Source organism: Ahaetulla prasina, chromosome 12, assembly GCF_028640845.1.
Source record: "Ahaetulla prasina isolate Xishuangbanna chromosome 12, ASM2864084v1, whole genome shotgun sequence".
Classification (NCBI taxonomy): Eukaryota; Metazoa; Chordata; class Lepidosauria; order Squamata; family Colubridae; genus Ahaetulla; species Ahaetulla prasina.
In genome coordinates this window covers 18808949-18822436 of record NC_080550.1, presented here as the reverse complement: position 1 = coordinate 18822436, position 13488 = coordinate 18808949, and the positions used below count along the sequence as shown (strand labels likewise).

Sequence of the window (13488 nt, the reverse complement as noted above, 5' to 3'; positions counted from 1 at the left end):
ACTTGGGTTTCAAACTAGCCTTAATGAGTATTTAAATCATTACTTAAGAGTATTTTGAATTGTTATACATTTAGTGACATATTAATTGTTTATGTTTTTGTCTAATGCTTTACTCCTCCGTATAGTTTTTAGATTTTTGTGTGTATGTGTGTATACTTGTGTATGTGTGTATACACATACACACACACATTTTTTAAATTATATTATGTTTTTTTTAATTCTGTGTAATTTTTTATTTTAATATTTTGTAAAGAATTGTTGTATTCCACTTTCCTTATGCTAATCTAGGGCTATAATAAAGATTTCACTGATAGAACAAACTCCCATCCTTCCATGGCATCATTAGAAGGCAGTTTTAATAGGGAACAGGAAGATGGAAGAGATAGGTTGGCGGGTTTACTCTAAACCACTTTTTATGTGCCACTTCCTAGTTCTTTTTCCTTCCAATTATCCTCATTGTTTGGAATGGCTTGTGGAGCAGCAGTAAATACTGTATATCCTGCTTATTTAACAACAAACACAACATCAAACCTCCCCAAGATGTTAAAACAATTAAGACCAACAATTTAAAACCCAGACCAACAATTTAAAGCCGGAGAAAGATTGTGTGCACAAACATATACTGTACCGCTCTAATCTCTTTTAATTTTTTTTAACTGGAAAAGAAACAAAAATGTTCCAACAGGGTAAGTAAGTCCCATGACTTTTGGCTAAAGTACGTTTAAGTTCATACAGTCACATACTTTCAGAAGAAACTAAGCAACACAATCCACCCTTGACCTACTTTCTGTCAGCTCAGAAGCTAAGCAGGATTGGGCCTGGTTAGTCCTTGGATGGGAGTCTTTCACAGAAAACTGTTAAGAACATCCTAGAAGGAAAGCAGTAGCAAATGACTGTTGCCTCCTGCCAAAACTGCATGTCTAGGTCATCCCCATGAGTTGGGTTGAGCCAAGTTGGACATGAACAAATTATGGAAAATATTGCATTTTCAGTAGATGGCAACAACTTAACTTCATTTGGGCTAGGAAGCTAAGCAGCACTGAGCATAACTATTACCTAGACAGGAGAATTAGTTAGTTAGATATCCTAAGGAATTTCAGGGCCACCGAGCAGATTAAAATAATCAGGAAGAAGATACTGGCACTAACCAGTCCCATATTGCCATCATAAAAACTGCATGGTCCTGCATGCAGGGAGGCATCAGGAGTCAAGCACAACTCAAGGACCTTTCCTTCAGCCTCACAATGAGTAAGTTATCATTTGCTTAAATATGTGCATTTCCTTCAGGTAAGCAAAGAAGCTCAAGAAGGAGCACACTAGCATTGGCTTTTATAAGCTGCTTCATCCTTCGTTCTGATTTCTACAGCTCACTTTTAGAAATCCCAACCTAACCTTTTACTCAGTTTGTCCAAGCTCTCAATATCTCAACAAGTTTTGTTTGGCCTTGAATAATTTCAGCCTGTAGTAGCTATTTGTCTGTCACCAGCATCCTCCTAACGCAGAATTTCCAGGGAGGAAAAAATTAGCTGGAAGGAGAAAAAAAGGGGATTAAGCATAGAGCAGGGGGCAAATAGGATTTATTCATGAGCTTGACCGAAGAAAAGAACCTGAGGCGATCAGAAGGAAAGGCAATCGGTCCCTTATCTAGCAGTGTCAACATCCACACAGACACAGATGTAAGAGAAATGAGAAAGTGCCAAAAAAAACAAAACAAAACAGGCCAAAAATGCTGCTCGGATTTGGGAAAAGCTTTTGGATACACAGATCCCTTTTTTTAAAAAAATGTTTTTTTTAAAAAAACCTTGGAAAGGGCTTCTAATACACTGGTCTTTTGGAAAAAAAACCATGACAAAAATTATTCACAGTTACCCCGTTATTGAGCGCCTATGGAGATGGGAGGGAAGGGGTGGGAAAGAGAGAGAGAGAGAGAGAGAGTGGGAGAGAGACAGATGAAAAGAGGAAGAGAAATGAAAAGAAAAAGAGAGAAAGAAAAAAGATGGTCATTTTCACTTGCAATCTTGTGCACATTTTCCTAAGGAATGATGATTTAAGGGCAGAGCTGCATTTGTTGCTGAGTCAAAGTCATTTGTTGCTCTCACAAGGCTTCAACCAAAATGCTCCACAACTTGGGAATAAATCCCAGTTTATTTGTTTAGAGTTGTTTCTTTTTTTTAAAAAAAAGCCTCTTTCTCCATGATGGTTAAGGAAGACACCGATTGCAAGGACAAAGGGGGGAGGGTGGGCTCCCTATCTAATTTAACACCCACCCCTCCCCGCCCTGGAGATTCAGCTGGAACTTTGCAAAAGTAGCTGGAGAAAGAGGGGGGAGCAGCAGGGTTCTTTTTTGGGGGGGGGGGCACCCTCTTCTTCTCTTTACTCGTTTACTTCTATTGAGTCTCCAATGTCGCTGCCTGGGATGGGAGAAGCCTTTCCTTCCCCCCCACCCGCACCCGCCCCACCACAAAGACGCCCGTTATGCCCATTAGACCAAAAGGCGGAAAAGATGGAGGGAGGGAGGGAGGGAGGGAGGGAGGGAAGGAAGGAAAGAAGGATGGATGGATGGAAGGAAGGAAGGAAGGAAAGAAGCATGGAAGGAAGGAAGGAAAAAAGGATGGAAGGAAGGAAGGATGGAAGGAAGGAAAGGGGATGTTTTCCAGAGGACCGCCGGCTAACCAGAAGAATTTTTTTCCCAAAAAAATAGTAATATTATTATTACTAATAAAAACTATTATTAATATTTTTTTTAAAAAACAAAAACCCAGAATACTGGACCAGGCTTTCACGCGGATCTTCAGCTCTCCTTCCTGAGGCTCCGGCATCACTTTTTTAGACACCCGGAGCTTATTGAGGCCCCCGAAAGCGGAGAGCACCACGGCTCGCATCTCTTTGGCATCCCCGGCTTTCTGGACGCCGCCGACCCCGCTGTTGTTGCCGCCGCCGGCGTTGCCGCCGTCCCCTCCGCCGCCGACGCCTTCGGCCGCCTCCTTCTCGATCATCTGCTCCGTCTCCTCGGCTTTCTCGGCTCCTTCCTTGGCCATGGCGAAGCTGCTGCTGGTGCTGGTGCTGCTGCTGCTCCGGCGGCAGAAGGAAGGACGGAGGGGCTGGAGAGCCGCGTTTAAGAGGCGGGCGGGGGCGCGCGCGCTGGGGAGGGGAGGGAAGGGGAGGGGGAGAGCCGGAGGGCGGGAGCGCGCCTTGGCTCTCGGCCCGGCCGTCTTCGCCCGCAAACCAACACGGTCCGTCGTCCTCCCCACCCAATACGGCGGCGGCGCGGCTGAGGTGCGGGGCTGCCGGGGGGCTCGGGGCGTGTGCCCGCAGGCTGGTTACCGTATCCCATGGCGTAGGCGCGCAGAGATTTTTTATTTTATTTTTTATTTTATTATTTTTAAAATTTAAACCCCGTCTCGGGTTTGTTAAACTCCTCGGGAGCGGATTTGGTGGGGGGTGGGGGAGGGGGGCACCTTGTTGCCGCAAGGTTTTGCCTGAGGGGACGACGGAGGCGACTCCCCACCACCCCACACACCCCGGCCTTTCGGACGGCAGCTTGCCGCCTCTTTGAGGGCTTCGGTCAAGCCATCGGCTTTTGGAAGGCGGATCGTTCCCGAGTGAAGAGATTTCAGGGTCGTTTAAATAACAACAACAACAAAAACAAAAACAACAACAACAACAACAACAACAACAACAACAACAATAATAATAATAATAATAATAATAATAATAATAATAATAATAATAATAATAAAAATATTAAAATATTTTAATATTTATTTAATAATAATATATTTTAAGAAGGTACTTGGTTGATACCTAGGATGCTGGCAGCAACCCTATCAACCATTAGCACCAGTCAATTGTATTTCCAAATGTTCAGTTGACTGAGTTTCATGTTTAATGAATAAGAGATACTACTAGTACTACTACTACTACTACTACTAATAGTAATAATAATAATAGTAAGAAGGTACTCGGTTGATACCTAGGATGTTTGCCGCAACCCATCAACCATTAGCACCAGTCAATAGTATTTGTGATGCCTTTTTGAATGTTCAGTTGACTGAGTTTCATGTTTAATGAATAAGAGATACTACTACTAACAACAACAACAACAATAATAATAGTAAGAAGGTACTTGGTTGATACCTAGGATGCTGGCAGCAACCCGTTGCAACCATTAGCACCAGTCAATAGTATTTGTGATGCCTTTTTGAATGTTCACTGGACTGAGTTTCATGTTTAATGAATAAAGATAACAACAATACTACTACTACTAGTAGTAGTAGTAGTAGTAATTTGCTTTCATTGAGTTGGCCTGCCGATGCTATCCGGTGTTTTGTTTTGGTTTTGTTGCCCCTTTGAATCTCTTGTTTTAATCCTCATTTGGGATTGAAAAGAGCAGTTTAAAGGGAGGAAGGAAAAGAAGAAGAAAACAGGTTTGGAAGGGATGCCGCTGTTTGAGAAGAAAGGATGTTTGGCTGGAAGATACCCCCACCTCCCCAATACCTGGGAGGAGGGGGTTATGCTGTGTCTCTCCCCAGGCAGATGAGCTTTCATTGATGCTTCCCACATGTACAGGTGGCCTGAGATTATTTTAGCTGGCTTAGGTTAGCAGACCCGCCCAGAAGCCATGGTTTGTTGTGCAAGCTACAATGATTAGGTTTGCACAAAGCATAAACCAGGGCTTACAACCCTCAGTTTGCTGGAGCCAGAGCTCATTCATGCAAAGTCGATCCATTCTGTTGAGCAAATCATGGTTTATGGAGTAAGCCACACTTAGTTAGGTTTGAATGACAGTCTAAGGCTGCTTTTCACTAGAATTAAAAAATAAATAAATCCTCCTGCCTCTTCCAAAGCACTTTGGAAGAAAGTTATCTGCGGTTGTTTGACTCTAACTCTGAATGCTGAGCAAAGGATGCAGGTATTTATGGAATTCTATGGAAATGTCCTATTACTGAATTTTGGAACTCTGTGTGAAGCCATGAGTGGGCTTAACCCCAGAATCTGTGGAATAAATAGCATTTGGTGAGGTTCAGACATTGCAGCGGGCTGTAGGCTGTGCTTCCAACCACCTCGACGGCATAAACAGGGAACTAAGAAAAAAAAAACCTAGATGAGATCATCCTTAATAATATGGAGAAGATTTGTGATCTTCAGACCTCTGAACCCACTGCCCCCAATTAAATTCCGTTGTTCCATATGAAATGTACCTGCAGTTGTTGTTGTTGTTTTCTCATTGATGCTCTCTTTTTCTTCCCATGAACATTTTCAGATGCAGGTATGACTATAGCCATGGATACAATCCCAACATCTGCCGGAGACTCAGAAGAGGCGCTGAGTTATGATTCATCACCCTGTTCTACTTTGCCGTGATTTTTTATTTAAAAAAAAGAGGTTCTCAAATGAACTACATTTAAGCTTGCTAGAGGAAGTGATACCGAAAGGTATCATCACCACTATTAGATTGTCTTTTTTATCAACTCTAGTTGCCTGGCTAAAAAAAATCAGAAATGCTATACCTGGGGTTCTTTTCAGAGGTTATGTTTCAGAAATAAATTGTGTGTGGGGGGGGGGGGAGAATTGAGAGAAGAATGCTCCTAAAAATAGCATTTATTCTGCCTGCTCTTTTCTGTATGGTTAAAACTCAGTATGGGTGTCACAACAGTACAATCAAAGCTCTCTACCTGTTTTGTGTGTGCTGTGACCCACAGCTTCAAATCCACCATTGGAGTGGCTTTTTTTTTGACATGCGTCTCAGGAAATTTGCTTCCGACTGGTTGACAAATTCAGTTGCATCAGAAATGTCTGAGCATTTTGGTATGAATCTAATTTGATGAGGTCTTCCCCAGTAGCCCTTCATCCATCTTCTGTCTAATAGGTTCCTTTGCTAGCAAAGAGAAATGATGTTGCTGACAAAAGAATAACAGCCCATCAAATCTTTTCAGAAGCAATGTCTCCTAATTAAGCAGTACTTAGTGTGGAAAATAGGAAGTACTGGAGAGGAAAATCATATGCCAGCAGACTCTCTCAAATTTCTGGGAAAAACAACAACCTGAAAACAACTGAGAGAGAAACTTAATCCTAGAGAACACCCATGTGAACAAACAAACCCAATGCCTACTTCCAAAAATGGATCCCCTCCATTTTTTTTTTAAAAAGGCAGCATTTGACTTAATTTGATCTCCAAAAACTAAACAAGGTTGGCCCTTGCGGTACTTAGATGAAAGACACTGAGAAATTCTAAACAAACTGTTTACTTGTAGTCAAGGAAACAACATGGACGTGTTCACAAAGTCACCCAAGAGTCAAGTTGGATTCAACAGATCTGTCTGTCTGTCTGTCTGTCTGTCTGTCTAATCAAAGAGAGAAGCAATCTGGAATTAAGGAGAACCTTCCTAACAATGAGGACAATTAACCAGTGGAATAGCTTGCCTTCAGAAATCGTGGGCGCTCCATCACTGGAGGTTTTTAAGAAAAGACTAGACAGTCACTTGTCTGAAATGGTATAGGTTCTCTTGCTTGAGCACGGGACTGGACTAGAAGACCTTCAAGATCCCTTCCAGATTTCTATTCTATTCTATTCTATTCCATTCCATTCCATTCCATTCCATTCTCTCTTCCTACCTGCCTGCCTGCCTGCCTACCTACCTACCTACCTATCTACCTACCTACCTACGTAGCATCTATTTATCTGGATATCTTTCTAGGTTGATACCATACAGTAATCCCAATCAATAAGGCACATTACATTTTAGCGTATTGTCCACAATGAAAGAAGAAAAAGAAGTCACTTTTTCCATGAATCCCAGTGTGGAACTAAGTTCTGATTTACTTCTGTTGGTGGCTATCAAGCTAGTTCAGAGATAATTGATTTTCAGTGAGACATGTCATTTGAATGGACATTTAGAATTTAAAGCAGTACATAAAGCTTAGAACTATTTGTTGTCTAAACCAGTAGTAGGAATCAAAGCTTCTAACATAAAATGTGATTTTCCATCTCTTTTTTTGTCCCTCCAACCAAAATGTCGAGTTTACTTCCCTCCACCCCTGCTTTGTTTATTTCAAAAAGAGAAGACACAATTGCCACAGAGTAAGCCCTAAAGTAGGCTCAGCCCTACTTTACAACAAAAATAAACAATTTAGTCTCACAATGTAAGTACAGAAAAGGGCCAAATGGAGCTGACATTCCCTAAACATTGCCCACCTAAATAATAAATCTTATTTCCCATCTGTTTTTCTAAATCTAAATTATATTATAGAAAATTGCCTTAGACAAGACTGCACTGAAAATCTGACTATACAGAATTTCTGAAATCCACCTTAAAAATAAAAGTTAAAAAAAAGGCAAAATTGGTTCCCTGGGATGGTGCTATTTTACTGATGTTTTCTTCTCCAACTGTTGCTTCAATGGCGGTTTTGCTTTAATCTCAGGGGTAATAGCAGCCAATTTTGAATCGCAAACAGTGGATGGGATGACACAACACCACTAGGAAGCTAATTAGTTCGGCTGCATTGTGACATCACAAAGGCAGGTGAGGAAGGGCAAATTGAACATGCAGAAAAGGGCGGACACATCAACAATGCAACATTTTTGTAAAAATAGGAAAAACACAGCAATACAAATTCACTTGGCTCAGATGCAGTCTTGAACTGAATACGCTTAAATAAAATAAGCGTAGAAATAAACAAGAATCTAACAGAAGAGAATATTAATAGCTCAGGATTGAACTGTGAAGTCCTTGGTGGTATGTCCCAAAGGTGCTTTTTCAGGAGGCAACTGGACTTTCTTGGGTTTTTTTTTTTTCTTTGAAGATGTTTCAAGAACCTGGATGGCTGAGAATCTCTTTTTTTAAAAGAAGTTTTTTTAAAATTTTTGTTGTTAAAACATCAGTAATTCCTTCTGTGTGACGTCTCGGTGTTTTCTTCCTGGCTCCATCTTTTGTTGTTTCTTCTTTCTTCACTCCAATTTAAACTATTACCAGTTTTCCACACATACATTATTATCCTTTTCTTACATAATTGTCCATTGCTCATCTATAACTTTCTTCTAACCAATGATAAAATTTAGCCCATATCTTAAAGTATTCTGAATCCTCTCTTTCTTTAATCATCAATCTGTTCATTTCTGCATAATCTAAAATTTTTATAATAATTTCTCCTTCCAGGGGTATTTTCTCTGCTTTCCAATTTTGCACAAAAATAATTCTTGCTGCTGTAATTACATGTATAATCAAATAAATATTTTCTTTACTAATTTTCTCTGGTAGGATCCCCAATAAAAACAACTTCCGGTTTTGAATCAATATGTTGTTGGGTCCTTTCTTCTAACCAACCCTTTATTTTCTCCCAATAGTTTTTGGCTTCTGGGCATGTCCACCACATATGATAATAAAATCCTGGTAATTGATGACATTTCCAACATTTAGCTGATTTATCTTTAAACATTTTTGCCAGTTTCTCAGGTGGCATATGCCATCTATAAAACATTTTATATTGATTTTCTTTATATGCAGTGGACATTGTAAATTTATAATTCCTCTCCCATAACATTGCCATTTGTCTAGGTCTATTAAATATCCAAAATTATAGCCCAAGCTATCATAGTTTCCTTTATTTGTTCTGATGACTGAGAATCTCTACCGACTCCTTGGTTGTATCTGAACTGGCAGATGCTTCCTTACTCAACCAGGTAACATCATCAGTGCTAGAAAGGAATGGGATCTGCTCTCTGTTCATGGACAAGGAATCAAGGAACCAGTTTCCTACCCACATTGACAGGACAAACCTTTGTTTTGTAAACAGAGAGCAAAACCTTATTGCCTTCCAGCACTGATGATGTTACCTAGTTGGGTAATGAAACGTATGCAGGAAAACAACCAAGCTCAGAGGTTGCCAAGGACCCAACAAACAAGAGCCTGGATTTTTTTCTGTACATTTTGTCGATTACACGATCCAACAATTCCTTTTGATACCATAAAAATATTCATTATACCAGGCAAAATAAGCTAATAATGTGTGGAATGGGGTACATCTGAAGTATTTTTTGTCTGTGGAGTCCTTGGTGCTCTCAAAGCTTGATTGTGAGGCACCACTATTTTTGTCTGTTGTAGAATTTGTCTGTTTATAGAATTGCGGAATTGTCCTGCTGGAAAGGGTTATTTAAGCCATCCTCTTGTTGTCACTGCTGGAATCCAAATGAAAGAATCCTGGGAAAATGTCGACCTAGCATCCCCTTAAGCCCATCTAATCAAGGATAACCTGTCACCTTTTGAGGTAAGTGGTGGTCCCAGTGAGGGGTGGGCTTCAAAAATTTCAGCAGCAGGTTCTCTGCCTGGTTGTTGGGTGGGCGTGGCCATGGTGGGTGTGGCATAGTCGGCCTCCTGCACCATGGCAGGAGGCAGGGGGTGGTGGTGTTTTTGTCTTCCCCAGGCTCTGGAGGCTTTCCTCGAGCCTCTGGGAGGGTGAAAACTGCCTCCCCTGGGCTCCGGAGGCTGGAACGTGTCCAGAAATGTTTTACAAGAAGTGTTCTCCGCTCCTTTGTAAACAATAAAATACCTTATATCTCCAGACTTGAAATCCTGGGATTAGAAAATTTAGAACTCCACCGACTCCGACAAGACCTGTGTTTAACACACAGAATCATCTATTGCAATGTCCTTCCTGTTAAAGACTACTTCAGCTTCAGTCGCAATAATACAAGAGCAAACAACAGATTCAAACTTAATGTTAACCGCTTCAATCTTGATTGCAGAAAATATGATTTTTGTAACAGAGTTGTTAACACATGGAACACACTGCCTGACTCTATGGTCTCTTCTCAAACTCCCAAAAGCTTTAACCAAAAACATTGACCTCACCCCATTCCTAAGAGGACTAAAAGGGGCGTGCATAAGTGCACAAAAGTGCCTATTGTTCCTGTCCTATTGTTTTCTTTCATTATATCAAATTAATACAATTATTACAAACTTTTTTTTTATTTGAATTTATATCCCGCCCTTCTCCGAAGACTCAGGGTGGCTTACATTATGTTAAGCAATAGTCTTCATCCATTTGTATATTATATACAAGGTCAACTTTTATTGCCCCCAACAATCTGGGTCCTCATTTTACCTACCTTATAAAGGATGGAAGGCTGAGTCAACCTTGGGCCTGGTGGGACTTGAACTTGCAGTAATTGCAAGCAGCTGTGTTAATAACAGACAGACTTAGTCTGCTGAGCCACCAGAGGCTTATATGCTTGTATATGCTTATATGATATTTTGCTGATTTATGTTGATGCTTGTGTATACTGTTGTGACAAAATAAAATAAAATAAAATAAATGGGCTCATTCTGGAACTTCTAGGAGGCCTGTTTTTCCCCCTCCCCAAGCCTCCATATGGCCCCTGCACTTACCTCGCATCCAAAACAGGCTGCAAGGAGACTCCTGGGAGGGGATTTGGAGGTTCTCCAAACCAGCCATAACCTTAGCTCTGGGTTCTCCTGAACCCGGACAAACCGTAGCAGCCCTGGTCCCAGTGTTGAATTTCTCATACTTAAGAATTTTTTTTATTTCTACTATTGAAATTAAAATCCCTTTTTCGTTCATTTAAGAGATCTGCTTCCCAATGGCTTGTCTTCATTACGGAAAGCGAGTCAGTAGAGAAGAGGCATGAAAACCTCTCTATGCCCATTTTCTATATCAAGCAATCTTGCCATTCAAAAAGCTTATTCACAATTGAAGATAATTGTTTTCCTTCCTCCATCCCTGCCAACTTCACTCAAAGCTCTTTTCCCCCTTCTCTCCAGAAGTCAGTATGAATCATGGCTGTAATAAAGCAATTTGCTGTTTAGAGACTCTACCAGAAAGCTGTATTTTCTTTTCCGTCACACACACACACACACACACACACACACACACACACACAAAACCACAATGTACATGGGAGTGAAAACGGGCTCTGCTTTCAGTGGAAGAGATATACAATGCATTCACTTCCATTCTCTGGTTCTGACTCCATTTGATGAAGGAGAATTTGCTTTAGAAATTCTTTTAAAGAGGGTTTGGGTGGGGGGGAAGGGATACGGGGGCTCAGTGGCTAAGACGCTGTGCTTGTCGATTAAAAGGTCGGCATTCAGTGGTTTGAATCCCTAGTGCCATGTAACGGGGTAAACTCCCGTGACTTGTCCCAGCTTCTGCCAACCTAGCAGTTCGAAAGCATGTAAAAAATGCAAGTAGAAAAATAGAGACTACCTTTGGTGGGGAGGTCACAGCATTCCTGGCACCTTTGGTGTTGAGTCATGCTGGCCACATGACCACGGAGAACGTCTTCAGACAGCGCTGGCTCTTCGGTTTTGAAACGGAGATGGGCACCACCCCCTAGAGTCAGGAATGACTAGCACATATGTACAAGGGGAACCTTTACCTTAGGGAGGAAAAAAGAATAGATACCGTTCTTATGCTTTGTGAGTTATCAGGTCTTTCAACGTACATGATTCTCCATCTGCCTGCAACCTCCTGGTCTTCTCACATCTTCATTCTCTCCCATTTTCAGGTGAGAATTTTCCCCAGGAATGGTGCTTCTGCTACCTTTAAGGGAGAGTTTTATCTTAGAAAAACTGGGAGAATCTCTCCTCGCCTCAGTATAATATAATTTCTCTGTCTACAAACTGTGCCCAGCTGTGTTCAGCTTTAGTGCCTAGTCTGGATAGGGTGCAATAGATCCCGGATTTTGATTCCTGAGTTTAATTTTTGTGGGGTTTTGCCAGAACTGTTGAGGGGGAAGTTTAAAAGCTCAGACAACAGATTCCCGTAATTGCAAGATGGTTTCGAATGTGTTTTGATAGTATCTTCATCAGTACAGCCTCCCACATGATGTTTAAGAGATGCGTTGCACCCATCTTCCATCCATCCCTTAGCAAAACGAAAAGTGAGTCCAAGAAGGAAGTATTTGTCAATTAAAAAAAATAGTTTTCTTTGAACTGAGCCGAGTTCCTGATGATTTCAGTGGATACAACATTGTTGTTGTTTTATTTTCTGATTTGCCTTCTTACAGGATTCCGATCCATCACCCAAACCATCTTGGACAGCTTGTGCTTGAAATTCCTGGGAGGCCAAAGTTACAAATACCTTTGGGGAAAGTCTGAGAAACTGAGTGAAACGAGTCTTCACTGCAAATTCTAAGGATCTGAAGGAAAATTTAGCTTCCACTTAAAAAGTCAGCCCATCACTGAAATTGCTGCAAAAAGGGAATCGTAAATTGGCAAGATATCTATCAGCAATATTGGTGAAAGCCAATTTTTCTCTTTTTGTTAGATTTATTCCTCCATGGCCTGAAGAGGAACAGAGTTATCATTCTTTCCTCTAATTTTCCTTAAAACAGTCACTCTGAGCGATATACTGAGCTGAGAGAATGATTGTCAAAACCCACCTATGAACTTTCAAGTTGAGGCTGAGGCAGAAACTGAACCTGGAACTTTCCTGTTCTGTTCTACCAATAAAATCCAATTTAATTGGACATGTCCTCATAGATGACCCTCAATCTATCAAGGACCTTGGAGTACTCATTACTAAAGATCTACGTGCCAGAGCCCACTGTAACAACATTGCCCAAAAGGCACTGAGAGTTGTTAACCTAATCTTGCATAGCTTCTTCTCTGGTAATATTGTACTACTAACTAGAGCATACAAAACATTTGCTAGACCAATTCTTAAATACAGCTCATCTGTCTGGAACCCGCACTGCATATTGGACATAAATACAATCGAGAGAGTCCAGAGATATCTTACCAGAAGAGTCCTCCACTCCTCTACCTGCAATAAAATACCTTATGCCGCCAGACTCCAAATTTTGGGCTTAGACAACTTAGAACTACGCTGACTTCGGTCTGACCTAAGCACAGTACATAAAACTACCTACCACAATGTCCTACCTGTCAATGACTACTTCAGCTCCAACCACAACAATACACGAGCAAATAATAGATACAAACTCAAGATAAACTGCTACAAACTCGATTGCAGAAAATATGACTTCAGTAACAGAGTGGTCAATGCCTCGAATGCACTACCTGACTCTGTAGTTTCTTCCCCAAACCCCCAAAACTTTAAGCTTAAACTGTCTACTGTTGACCTCACCCCATTCCTAAGAGGTCTGTAAGGGGCATGCATAAGTGCACCTGCATGCCTACCGTCCCTGTCCTAATATTCCCTTTTTACTTACACTTTTCATGTATCCATATTATGTTTATGCTTTTACCTGCTACCTTATATGTGATTGACAAAAAAAATAAAAAAATAAAAAACATCTTAACCACTGTGCCACAATGACTTTCTGTCGTGTCTGTGCCCCCCGAGCCAGGCCCCCTGCCAGAAAGTGACTTGGAAAGTGAGGGGGAAGGGCCATCAGGACTTACCTCGGGAGCACCGGTTTCCCTGGCTCAGCTCCAGGAGCCAGAGGCAGGCCAGGTGGAGAAGATAATGAGGCCTCCGTCCCCTGACTTTCCCCACCCCCCGGGC

The 13488-nt window shown here is 41.4% G+C and overlaps 1 protein-coding gene across 1 annotated transcript in view; it reads right to left on the bottom strand.

The window, feature by feature from the left end:
• The window catches only part of VAT1L (vesicle amine transport 1 like), a 75764-nt gene extending 72707 nt beyond the window's left edge, over positions 1-3057 (bottom strand). The window contains exon 1 of the mRNA XM_058155163.1: positions 2773-3057. Within this exon, the coding sequence (XP_058011146.1) occupies positions 2773-3038 (266 nt within the window). The 5' untranslated portion in view covers positions 3039-3057. The remainder of the gene's footprint in view (positions 1-2772) is intronic.
• Between the last annotated feature and the right edge of the window lie 10431 nt (positions 3058-13488).